This window comes from Equus asinus, chromosome 22 (assembly GCF_041296235.1).
Source record: "Equus asinus isolate D_3611 breed Donkey chromosome 22, EquAss-T2T_v2, whole genome shotgun sequence".
NCBI lineage: Eukaryota > Metazoa > Chordata > Mammalia > Perissodactyla > Equidae > Equus > Equus asinus.
The window spans coordinates 36038703-36051794 of NC_091811.1; the positions used below are offsets into that span (position 1 = coordinate 36038703).

Sequence of the window (13092 nt, forward strand, 5' to 3'; positions counted from 1 at the left end):
ATGCCAATTACTCTCCCTGGAAGAGGAACCCATTGCCCATTCTCCTTCAACCTTTCCTCTGATTACAAAAACAAAAACAAAACAATCCTTGCCATACTGCTTCAAGGAATTGAGGCACACTGAAAAACGCCCACATGAGCAAAGAATTCTGTTTACGGTTTGCATGTGATTCGTGCAACTTGTCTTGATTTCAACTGTCACATGCTTCGTTCTCTTCTGAGAGGAACTATCATTTGAAGCATTGAGTGTTAAGAGCCAGGGGATCCTAGACGACCAATGGCCTGTGCCCACTGAGCCCACATTGAGTCTCAGACACAATGTAGATATACCAGGAGGTGTTGGGCAAGCGGGGATTTGGACAATTCCCAATAAATGGTGAGCGCAGTTGTCCATCTGGATTGGCTCATCAAGGTGGTTCAGGTCACCAGACTATTTGTCCCCCATGTCTCGCTACATATAATAGCAATAATAATGACTTTCATACCAATGGATATATTATTTAGAAAAATGGTAAGAAATAAAGACAGCACTTAAAGTAAAACACAAAAAAAGTTATACAAATCCAATTTTATTAATAATAATTTATAAATTATACTTATCTGGTCTTGACATATTATATTAGAATCATGTTTTTTGAGGCAAATATAGTAATCCTCTCCTGCAGGAAAAAAAAGGCTGCTGGTGATATGAAAACTACTGGTATGATAATTTTATAAATTATTCAAGTCTGTGGAAACACTCCAGTCCAGAGATGATACCTGAATTTGTTTTCAGATTTCTCAAGTTTCACATGCATTTTTGCTCCTCTGCTTGGCTTTTGGTATTGTATGTTTTCTTCCTCTAAATGGGATGGCTTTTTAAACAATTATTTCAGAGAGAGCAAATGAGTGACTAGTCGGCCTCAACTGGCCTTAGGCTTTTTCTAAAAACTGGAATTGGTTGCCAAATTTGGCAAATAGAAAGCTCACCACAGCCTCCCCACTCCCTACATACGGTGTGCACCTCATAACTCCAGTTTTGTCACCTGCCTGGCTCCTGTAGGCATCTGTGTTTAAGATGTCTGCTCTACTCCGTTTTGCATTGTAACATGTTGAACGGGTCTGTTGGTCAGACTATGCCGATCTGTTATTCCCTAAAGATTTAATAACAGCTGGAGAGATCACGCCTGTTATAGCTGCTCTCCACAAAGCACTGTTCTCTGCATGTTTAAAGGTTATCTCTTGAGTCTGTGATCTGTTACATCATCATGCCTGTGAAATATTTACTCACTTATGTCCCACTCAGCTGGGCGCCAGAGGGTAAGCCCTTTTTGTCTTATCTACTATTTATTCTTTCTTTTCCCTAACCCTAGTGAAGTCCCAGTCTTTACCTTCCCTCCCCCAACTCTCCAGATCTCCAGCCTCTCCGCTCATTCTCAGCCGTGGGGTGTGGCGGGAGGGGGTGGGCCCTCCTGCATTGCTGTTTGCAATAAAACAACTATAAACTAAGAAGGGTAGCCAAAGCAATGAGCTGGGGGCTGAGAATATGGAAATAAGTACACAATTGGTTCTGGCTTGAATGAAGTATCTTCCTGATATTATCAACAATCTACTAGAAACTGCATCCTCATCACCAACAGAAAAATTTCAATATGAAATGAAAATAAGCCCGATTCTAAACTAACTTTTTTAAGGGGTAAAGCTATGCTAAATTTTACCTGTGTATAATTTATTTATTAACATTATAGTCATATGATACAAACAGTTGTTCTCATTTAATATTGATATTTTAATTAAGGAAACATACTTGCATGAAACTCTTGGGCTTCAGAATGGAGCATGTAGAGGAATAAAATCCTTTTGAAATTAAAAATTATGTTCAGCAGAAACTGATACTTTTAAACCAATATGAATTTTAATAACTAAATAATAAAACATTTCCCTTAACATCAAAATCAAAATAATTGTATTTATTTTAATATCACTATATAAATATGAGAATGTTAATTGAGACTCACCTAGGTCAAATATTCCAGTTGCATTAACAAACATATACAAAACAAATATAAATTTATAGCCAGTGTCAAATTTCCCACAACTATCTTCTCTATCATGAATTTAATAGCCTGGAAAATGGCTTTTTTGTTGCCTTGTTTTTGTTTATTTTGCTTTGTAATCTCTAAGCATCTAGGCAGGAAAGAAAGAGAAACACAACTGAGAAATAGTTCACTTTTGATTAAATAAGAGACTTCTTGGTTGCAGTCTCTTTTGGATACTTCCCGTGGGAGACGATATGCTGTGAAACAGAGAGCTGCCACTACACGTGGCTGGAGAGGTTAGGCCATTTCTTGATAGCAGTTATATACCCAATGACTTATTTTCTATAAAAAAGAACTATCACAGTGTAAGAAAAGATGAGATAGTTCATCTAAAAGACAGGTTGCTCTCACCTGTACAAATTAATTTATTCTCTTAATGTTCAGACATCAGAAATATTTTATTTTGTGCTCAGAGTTAGGTTCCTATACCGAAATGTAGCCATCCATCTTTCTCTTCTTTTCCCTACCTGCAAAACTCTCTGCCTAATTAAAATATTTTAAAGTGTACTTCGTCTAATCCTGTTAATAACAATGATGGTCTTGGATTTAAAAAAATGGATGCTTTGGTCTACTTCAATTTTGGTGAAGCCATTTAAAAAAATCAAATATATAAGAGAGTTTAAAGTTTTAACAAAGAATTAAGGGTAACTGAATGACAGTGGAATTTCTCATACATTTATTGAATGCCTACTGGGTTCAAAGTTCTGTCCTGCATGCAGATATATATCCCAATTTCTTAGTATTTTTGGATCATAGTCCTTCAGTGACTGGTCAGGAAAAATACTGTCATGTCAGAGTGAAGAATTCTTAACCTGGGGAGGTACTGGGGGTGGAGGTGGTACCTGTAGATTCAGTTCAAAAATTTGTTGCTCTCGGCTTCAACAGCTTCTCTCCAAGTCTACAGTTTAACAGTGTGTGGAAGAAGGATTGATTCAGGCATCCTTTATAATCTACCTAGATCATGATTTGAGAATTTCAGGAGCCAATAGCTTAAACTATATTAAAACAATCCAAAGCCTTAACAATGGTCATAGCAAACCTTGTCTGGACCTTAAACCTCGGTGGTAATAATTTGAGAGTTTAAAGACTCTGGAGGCAATGTTTTGTTCTTGAGGGGGCAGGGGCCAGAAGGTCAATTTGCAAAGCATCCCCCAGGATCTGGTGTCACATGCCTTGCTTCCTTGCCACACAGCAGTTCTCCTGTCACTTTCATTATCTGAATTTTGTTTTAACATTCTAAAAGCATAGTCTCTAAGACTAAGATGAGCATGGCAGGTTATTCTCTTCTTCCACAAATTCTGGCTGCATAATTTAACACAAAAACAATTTGGGGAAGAGATTATTATCTTTCTACCTTTCCAAAAGCTCTTACTGATATAGTTTAAAATAGGCAGTTGAAATGCTGCATTTTTTTCGAGCATTCAATAAATTTCTTGGATTTTTTTTCCTAACTGCAAGAACAGGTTAAATAAAACCACTCAGTTCCTTAAGCACAGCAAACATGAATCAAATAGCTTTTACTCCATATTTATAAAAGGCAATGCCACCATCATAAGTTTCTCAATATTTCCTGTCACCTTTAAGCGTTTTCATTTATTAATCTCAATATAGTTTAATAGCATATATATGTTCTCAAAAAATTCTTCCCTGGGGCTTACTGTCAGCTTTTTCTTCCCCAGATCTTTTAAAATCTTAGCCTATACATGACTTAAAACATGTTTTTAACAAGCTACATGAAAATCTCCTTTTGCGCTCCATACTGACAGAGACTCTCTGAATGTGGGAGAAAGGAATCACATTCCAGTTGTGTTGTCAGTGTGAGGGGCCTAGACTCCGAAGCACTAAGTTCCTAGAGCTGTAAATCCATTATGTTGCATGTTATAAATAAGGAAATTGCCTTGTGACAGCTACAGTTTGGAAGCATTAACATTTTTTGTTGCAACTCTCATTTTTAATCTTTTTAGTTATTTTCCTTAGTAAAACTTAGCCACCAAAGGACTTCCTGCATCACTGACCTATATGCCGTAATTAAAAGAAATAAAATTCCAATCAACCATGACCAAAGTTGCAGTCAGTGTTTAAGACAAAACTGACTCTTATCGATTTAGCAAAAGGCAGTTCTCTCCAAGCTGCATCTCCTTCCACCCTGCCTCTCCCTGTCCCTCCGTGCGTTTGAGCAAGCTACTTCACGTTGCATTAAGAATGCGTGATGTGTGCTTGCTAGTGGCTGCATTTTAAGTTTGGTCTTCTCAACCATGAAAACACAGTTATAAATTGTTCTCGGAGCTAAACCACTCAACATCTTGGCACTTGGTTGTTTTTAACTTTTCAACAATAGGCACTGTTCACTCCCCTCCATCTCAGTTCTTTATCCAGTGATCAGGCAGGACACTGATGAAAGGCTAGTCACGGCTTCCCCCCATGGTATCAGTGTGGTGGCATGTGATGATTCACATGGGGTGTGTTTGATCCGAGAAAGCCCAGTCTCTGCTTATTCTTCCTTTGTTCTGTCATCTGGGGGGAAAAGAGAGTGTGTTCAGCTGATTTTCTCATTCTTTCCCAGTGCTGGTGGGCCACACAGTTGGGGGTTAGTATTTCCCAAGTACCTACAGTCTGTCTGGCATCATATACCATATATTTATCAAAAAAAGGAAAATATTTTTTTAAGTGAATTTCCATAACAGAGGCAAAAAGCAAACCCCTCTCTGTGGCTAAGAAATAGGAACCATGGTTCTTTTAAAGCAGCCTTTGCTTGTCACACAATCATTGCTGTCCCCATAGTCATTTTAACGGCTACCACGCTTATTTTTGATATTATTTTTACTAATGCTAACAATTTTACATGGTGAAGGTGTTGATTATAGCATCGAAATGACAGATACTAAGGATGATCTGCCTTTCCGATGAGTTTAGTAATTGCTATGATGGCAGAAAAGAGGATTTTCTATCAAAAAGTCCAAAGAGGTCTTTGTGTTTGACATTTGTTCTTTCCTTCCTCCCTCCATAGAGGAAGAAATGTCACATAAGATGGGGAGGTGGGATAAGTAGAAGATGAGATGTGGTTCTTACAGCACAGCATGGGGTTTCCTGATTGGAATTTGCAATCCTCTGTGGATAACAATCTTGCTCCCAGGAGTCTCTGGGTCTCCCCTAGCTCAGAGAGGTGAAAGATTCCCCCCCACCCAGCTCCACTGAGCACACTGACCTGCTCCTTGAGTTCTGCCAGTTGACCCGACAGCTGTTTGACCAGACTCATGGTCGATTCCAACTTCTCTTGTAGGTTCCGAATCTCATTTTGCTCACTGTCACCTTCATTGCTAACGAGAGACATGGCTCGCATCCGAGGAAACCAGTCCAAATTCTTCTCCTAAAAGCAAATAAATGTTCAGGAACAAGGGAATGAATATGGAAGGGAGCCTGAAGTTCTGTAAAGAATGTTTATAGGTGCTGATTATCGTTAACATTGAAGTCAGTGTTTCTTAGCACTCAAAGCAAAAGGTATTCTTTCTGGCCAGGGGTGGAGAGGGGCTGAGGGTGGGAATGAAGTGAGGGTTAGACATTGGTCTTCATGAGCTGCAGGAAGATCTTAAATTTTGGAACAAACTTCTTATGGACTCCCAGGGAGGTCCCGGATAAAGCATTTAGAAGAGTACCCTGAACCCTGTGGGCGATCAGTGAACCTTGATGAATGATGTGAGGTATGGTCTGGAGGCTGGGGAGAGCAGATCCAAGTGTATGTGGGTACAGTGTAGGCATGAGCTGTTTCTCCTTGCCCCTGGCACAGAAGAGAAAGGGGTGGTGAAATAAGAGGGTAGTGAAAGAAATGTTTCAGTTCCAGCCACCCACGCTAGTTCATCTCCCACTTCCCCAAGACAGGCTCTGAGCTCCACTCAGGGAAGAGAGAAGTGGGAGGGCATGGCCCCTGGTTACTCTGTCTGGTCCCTTTGGAAACACTTTATTACAGTGAGGGTGAGGTTTCAGACTTAGACTTCCTCAGAGGGCAATGCTGGTACCACTTCTGTTTTTCTAGGTGGACTGGGTATAGGGGGGTGTGTGTGTGTGTGTGTTTCCCTTTCATTGTAGTAGAGACAGTCAGTTTAACCAGATACCTAGCCCTCTTGCAAACTCTGCCTGATTGCCTAATATCATAGAATCACTGTGCATTACTTATGCTACATTTTTCAATCCTCAAAAAATTTTGCAACATAAATCATATTGTCCCCATTTTACAGATGAGGAAACAAGAGGCCCCAACAGTTTAATTACCCATGTTACAAGCTAGTAAATGGCAGAGTTAGGATTTGAAGCCAGGTAAGCCCTTCCAGCAGTGATTGAGTATGTCAGTCTGTATCTCTATTTACCTGTCTATTTCTCTAAGTCATCTTCTCCTAACATCCCTAGCAGTGAGCTTCCTGCTTAAGATTCTTTCCAATCCAGAGAAGCCCATGGCAGTGGCTACAATGACTTCTGCCTGGAGGATCCCTAGAATGAAAATTATCAGAGTGCTTTCCTTCCCTAAGGTAGATGGAAAGGCCCAACCTATGTATCACTACCCTTCTGTCTTGATCTCACCTGGTCCTTGGGCTAGCTTTTTGTGGTAGCTGTTGCTAGTCAGAGAATAACAAATTCTTTAGAGTTCCCTAACCCCAATGGCAGTGAAAAGGGCTGGTAAAGGAATAAGGATAAAACATGTTAAAGAGTATATTCCCTATGCTGTACATTACATCCCTGTGAATTATTTATTTTATAACTGGAAGTTTGCACCCCTTAATCCCCTTCACCTACTTTGCCTGCAGCCCCAAACCTCCCCCCGATAGCCACTATTTCATAATGTATATAAATATTGAATCATTATGATGTACACCTGAAACTAACTGGATATTGCATGTCAATTATTCTTCAATTAAGAAAACCATATTAGGGCCAGCCCTGGTGGCCTAGTGGTCAACTTAAGTGTGCTCCGCTTCGGTGGCCCGGGTTCATTCCCCAGGTGTGGACCTACACTGCTCTGTTAGCGGCCATGTTGCGCTGGTGGCCCATACACTAAAAAACAGAGGAATAGTGGCATGGATGTTAGTTCAGGGTGAATCTTCCTCAGCCAGAAAAAAAAAAAACCCAAACCCAAAAAACAACATATTAAAGAATTTTAAACTGCTTTTAAATAGCTGTAGCTAATTAGCATTTCAAAGGAGAATGGTAACTTTTTCTGAAGTGTAGAGAGACAGTCAGATTCATTCATTCAATCAATACTTCCACATCTATTGTCAGGTATTTGGAGATGAAAATCAGATATGACAAGATGTCTGCTCTCAAGAAGCTTGTGGCTTAGCACAGCCCTCCACAAAGAGTGAACTGTGCATGGTGTATATCAAAATCCCCTGGGGTTGCTTACTAAAATTGCAGATTCCAACCCCACCACCTCTTACCAAATCAGAACCTCTTAGGAGACATGTATGACCCTTATGTACACTTAAGTTTAAGAACTCTGGTCCATGGAGACAGAGAAGATAAATGATCATCACTGGGGTAGTAGTGGGGTAGGGAGATGGAGTGGAAGGGAAAGTCCTGAAATGACTTGTGGGGAATGGGAGGAAGAAACCAAATAGAGGCCCACTGACTGCTTGCAGGGCAGGATGGATGACCCAGCAGAGTGGGAGACTGTGACTTGTAATGACTCCAGCAAAGACCGTTGTTCACCAACAGTCCAGGTGGATGTGCAGTTGAGGCAGAGAGCTGGACTGATACAGGATGGTGTGTCCCCTGGAAGGGGTATCAGAAAGACAAAGGTGTGGAGAAGCTAGGAATATCAGCAAAGCAGTGGTTGAAGTGAGAAACTTTAGTGTGTGGACTGGTACGAAGGATGGAGAAGAGCAGACCTGTTCTATAAATGCTCTAAAAGTGCTTCATCCTTTTAACAATCCAATGAACTTAAGTTCTGTTATCTATTTAGTATCTATATTATCTACAATACTACCTATTACCTGAATTTTACAAATGAAGAAACTGAGGCTAGCAAATGAATTAGCTGGGATCCCAACACTGACCTATCTGCATCGAGGTCTCTTGACAGGATAGGATACTATGGACAAAACGTGGAATAATAAAATTCAAAATTCTGAAGATAGAATAACCTCAGGAAAGGAAAATTCTAGGTGAGAGAGCCTTAAATCTGATAAAATACCAGTGAATTTAGGGAGTTAGTGTTTAGTGGATACAGAGGTTTAGTTGAGAAGATGAAAGTTTTCTGGAGATGGATGGTGGTGATGGTTGCACAATAATGTAAATGTACTTAATGACACAAAACTGTACACTTAAAATAGCTAAAGTGGACAATTTTGTGTTATGTATATTTTACTACAATTAAAAAAAATCACTCAATTTGCAAAGGCTCATCTTTTGGATGAATCATGCACAAAGCCCATGAAGTCATCCTGAAGGAGGTCAGTAACTGGGGTGGATGAGGAGGCTGTGGGTGGCCAAGGGCCAAATTCTGTGATGAATTACAGGAGTGACCAGGTGGTATTAGAGGACAGTGATGGGAAGGGCTTGAAAAATGCCTTTTCATGTGAGGGTGAAGATGTGATGATTTCTTGGCTATAGGCAGCCGAGTCTGCTAACCTTCTTCTAGGGCCCTCAGTACAGAGGGGTTGAGAAAATAGGCAGCTGCCACCAGGAGTCTAAAAAGAGAAGAGGAGAGCCAAGAAGGCAGCATTCTGGGAAAGCAGAGTTGGTCTGTAACAGGACAGGGATTCCAGGAGAGGGCTGTTAGAACAGCAGGGCTTGAAAGCCTCAGACAGCTGGACCCAGGGCGACAAGGTACCAGGTGTTATAGTGATACCCAAGGTGAGGATGGTGAAAACATCAACTTGCAGAAAGTTTCCAAAAGAAGCAGAGGCAAAATCTTGTTCTAATGCTTAGTAGACTGTGACTCTGTCAAAGAGAACAAGGGTGAGACTTTGTGAAACTGCCTCCAAAGAAGTGGGGCCGGGATCAGCCCAGTCCGTGGCCTCCTGCTTTTGAGGAAACAACAGGCAGCTCTTTGGGCCACAGGACTCTCTTCCCCTACACATTTTCTTCACTTGTTCCTTTGTTCATCCACTCATTTACCAATTCTTACTGTGTTTACTCTGTCTGTGCTAGGCACTGGGGAAAACAATAGTGAGTAAAACCCAGCAAAGTCTTGTGCTCATGGAATTCACAGTCTTGGTGGAGAGAAGACTTCAGTCAGAGAAGGATGAAAATACCTTGCTTAAGTGCTCAGCAGGAAGCCACACGGCTCTATTGCCCTTTCTCTTAGTCCCTAAAAATCATTCTTCTAACCCTCTTTTGGTTTTTCTCATCTTTCTTTCACTTCGTGTATCTTTCTATTTTTGTCTGTTTTTCCTTGGCCTTTTCTCTCCTATTTTTCTGCTTTTTGTTTCATTTCTCCCTTCCTGTGTATATAAGTTGGTTCCTTTTCCTAATTCTCCAGGGACCTGCATTGAACGTTTTACACCTCTCACAAAAATGGGAAAAAAATAACCCACCTAAATTGATTGTTTTTTGCCCTCTTTTTATGAATAAAGCTTGTCTTTTAAAAATAATTTTTACAACTGGTGTTTATTCAAAATTAGTGAAAAAAGTACATTCTTTTCACCAAAATTAACTCAAATACAAGAACGTCCTCAGAATAAATACTGCATATACTTTTTCATAGAAAGTGGCTCCCAATTAAACTCTCAAAAGTTCATCCCTCTGCTCTAATGGCGCAATGAGTGGCTTCCAGAGAAGGCTCAGCCAGAGCAGGGCACAAAATGTGAGACCCCAGACTTCTGTTTAAACCAGAACCGCAGGACAGACATGCAGAACAGTGACTGGTTAGCAGGACACCACTTCCTCACCATGGCGACTTGTAATGTGCCCACCATCTAACGAAGTAGTTGGATTTGATTTGTTATTTCTCGGTTACTCATCTATACTATGTACATCTTGTGATCATGCACACGACTAGTAGATTCCCATGTTGACTTTGGTTAGTCAATATGAAATCACTTCCCTATTTTACCAGGAATGAAAATATTTGACCACAAGGTAGTATAAAGTCAGAGAAGCTGCAGATTAACTGTTAGATTCTGAGGTTACAAAGTAAGATCCTAGTAACTTGGTGAGTGGAAATACAGAGTTTCTCAAGGTTTCTAAACTGCAAAGCCTAAAGATGAACTAGTCATGTCTCTGAGAAGTCCCTTTAGGACACAGAGCATGCCAACCATAACCCTCTTGCTATTCCTAAATTCTGATAATAATGTATCTTTCTAGATGACTAGAAGATTGATAGATAGAAGTATAATAATCTTTCAAATAGTCCTTTCAACAGTTAGATCAATTTGCCTTATTTAATTTTGTAGTTACACAATAAAATGATTAGGTCGTCAGTGTCAGTCAAAGCTTAGCTATGCTATGTTTTCATATTTGGCATCACCACATGTAAATGTGATACCCCCTTGGTGGGAAAGAGGCAATGTGGTATAATGGAAGGAGCACTGACCTAGGAGTTAGGACACCTGGGTCCTGGTTTTAGCTCAGCCAAAAACTAGCTCTGTGATATAAAGGGGAAAAAAAGACTTACTCTCTGAGTCCCCACTTCCTAATCTGTAAAACCAGAATGTTACCCAGGTGGTCTCTATGTATCTTCTAGCTATCATTCTGTGAGCTATGAATGCAAGGAAAACTTTAAAAATCAAATTGCTGAGATAAGCCTCAAGCTCGCCAAGTGAGCAAACAGAAACATAGCATTTAGACTAGAAGCAATCTCGAAACCACATAACCCAAGCTCAGTGTATTACAAATGCCCAGCCTGAAACCTAGAAAGTTTAGGCTTCCTTGAGGTCTTACAACACTATGGTGGCAGACATCCCTGAACCGGATTTCCACTTCTGGACGAGTTCTTCCATCTTACGTAGTGGAATAGCTCTTACACAATCTATGCCTGTTGATGCTTAATGGACCACAGGCTCAAGGAAATGTAAAGACTGCAATAATTTCTCTCCACATCAGAACGATAAGAAGAAATGAGATTGATTTCCATGAGCCAAACATTGGAGAAATTGTCTTATGTCTCTGTAGTTCTACTAGGTACGCATTAAAAGTTGCCTGCATATAAGCTACAGAGAAAGCAAGCACTGTATTATACATTATAGTAATAGATCCCATTTGTTGGCTACCTAGTCATACAATGGCCAATACGCAAAACAATTCCATAGATAGAGACTGTTACCATCCCCATTTTACAGATGACAACACTGACGCAGGAAGAGGATTAGTTACTTGCCCAAGGTCACACAGGTGTTGTAAGTGGCTGAGCCAGGCTTTGGCCTCCACGCTGTGTAATTGGAAATCTTCTGCACTGGACTACTTCTCCATGCCTAATGGAGATGTCAATGCTTAGCTTCTGAACTTCCCAAAGACAACAGAGATTTCTGTGAGAGTTTTAGATATATAAATATATTTTATAACTTGAGCCCCCTTGATTACTTCTTCTAGGATATGCTAAAGCTTTATTTATTGAAAATCAGAAATACAAACCTTCCAGGCATTGTATCAGAGATGCATGTGCAGTGACTGATGGAAAAGCATCAGTGCTCAACATGCACGGCAATTTTGCAGAGGGCTCTGAAATGTCGCTAATGAGGGGCAACGTGTTGAACATACCATGTACTGTATTACATTGTAATGGAATATCAATAAACCATTTAATAAGTACCTTCACCTAAGGTTTTTCTTGGTTACCATCCTATTCTAAGCCTTAGGTTTCTACTGCATTTCCCATTCTAAAATCATTTGCAAGGCATCTGAGGCTAAAATAGAACTCTTTCCCCACAGCCTCAGCATGACCCACTGCATTCCTCTTTTTGCACTATTGGTCTGAAGAGGTCAGTAGCAGTGGCTCTCAAGAGGAACACTAGCAATGCAGCTACTTACTTATTGGAAGGTACCTGAGGACCCTTCCTGCTTTCCTGGAACTTCAGACCTAGGAAGATAACCTGGAACAAAGATTCTTCCCGAAGTGCGGTTAAGGGGCAGTACTTCACGCGGTCCATCCCAGTCTCTGCTCAATGAAGTGGGGGCATGGCGGGCTTCTCACCCGCCTACCAACATGGCGGCCTTGCTGGCAGGTTAGGTATTATCTCAAAAAATAAAAAGACATCCACAACATTGACATCTGGATTTCTGGCCAGTTTCCTAGTGAACATCGCACCTGTATATGACAAGTGTTGTTCAATGGAGGCAACAAAAAGACTGGTTCTTGTAGAGGTTCAGATGGAGGCTCTGGGTTCATGAGGAAGGATGAAAACATACTCTTGTTTGATAAACTTTAGGTATTGAAGGTGAGAGAAAGGATCCAGCTGTATCTTGAAATTAAAACACTATATGCCTGGATTGACAAATAAATGAAAACCTCGATAACTCATTCTAAAAAGAGGCAGGGAAGAAGAGTAAATTTTGCTGCATTAGAAAAATACCATGTTATAGGACTGGAAGATTCATTTGCTGGCCCTTATTAACTGTGTCTTCCTTCTCTATCTCCTTGTATCTTCCTTCTGCAACTGGTGGGTTCCTGAAAATGTAGTAGAGTACCAAAGTTGTGTGGATTGAGCAACTTTAAATGTGTTAGTTATCCAAAGCAAATCTGTATTGAATGATTTTGTAAAACAACAAATCCTCTTACAGTGCCATTGTCATACCTTCAAATGTTTTAAAAATCTAAATGCTCAGTTTGCATTACGTATGTGAATGGGGTTTGAACATTATAAAGCCCTATATGAATATAAAGTATCCTTGGAAGCTGAGGCAACATGCACAGTGGTTGGAGCCCTTACCTTATAGATGTGCATGGCAACTAACAATGCTCAACAAGAAACAGCCACTGGAACCACTGCTGTGCTCCTGCCTGGCTCCTTTCCCATGACACCACCTCCAGGGTGTTGATGGGAAGGGGACTGCTGGCCTGGGAGCCTTCCAGGGACAAGGCCTATTTA

General features: G+C 40.5%; 1 protein-coding gene across 3 annotated transcripts in view; it reads right to left on the reverse strand.

The window, feature by feature from the left end:
• Positions 1–1871: 1871 nt before the first annotated feature.
• Positions 1872–13092, reverse strand: part of ITPR2 (inositol 1,4,5-trisphosphate receptor type 2) — a 465227-nt gene continuing 454006 nt past the window's right edge. For all 3 annotated transcript variants that reach the window (XM_070494990.1, XM_070494989.1, XM_070494991.1), the window contains 2 exons: positions 5283–5444; positions 1872–4591 (listed from right to left, as the gene is read on the reverse strand). In XM_070494990.1, the coding sequence (XP_070351091.1) occupies positions 4505–4591; positions 5283–5444 (249 nt within the window). In that variant the 3' untranslated portion in view covers positions 1872–4504. The remainder of the gene's footprint in view (positions 4592–5282; positions 5445–13092) is intronic.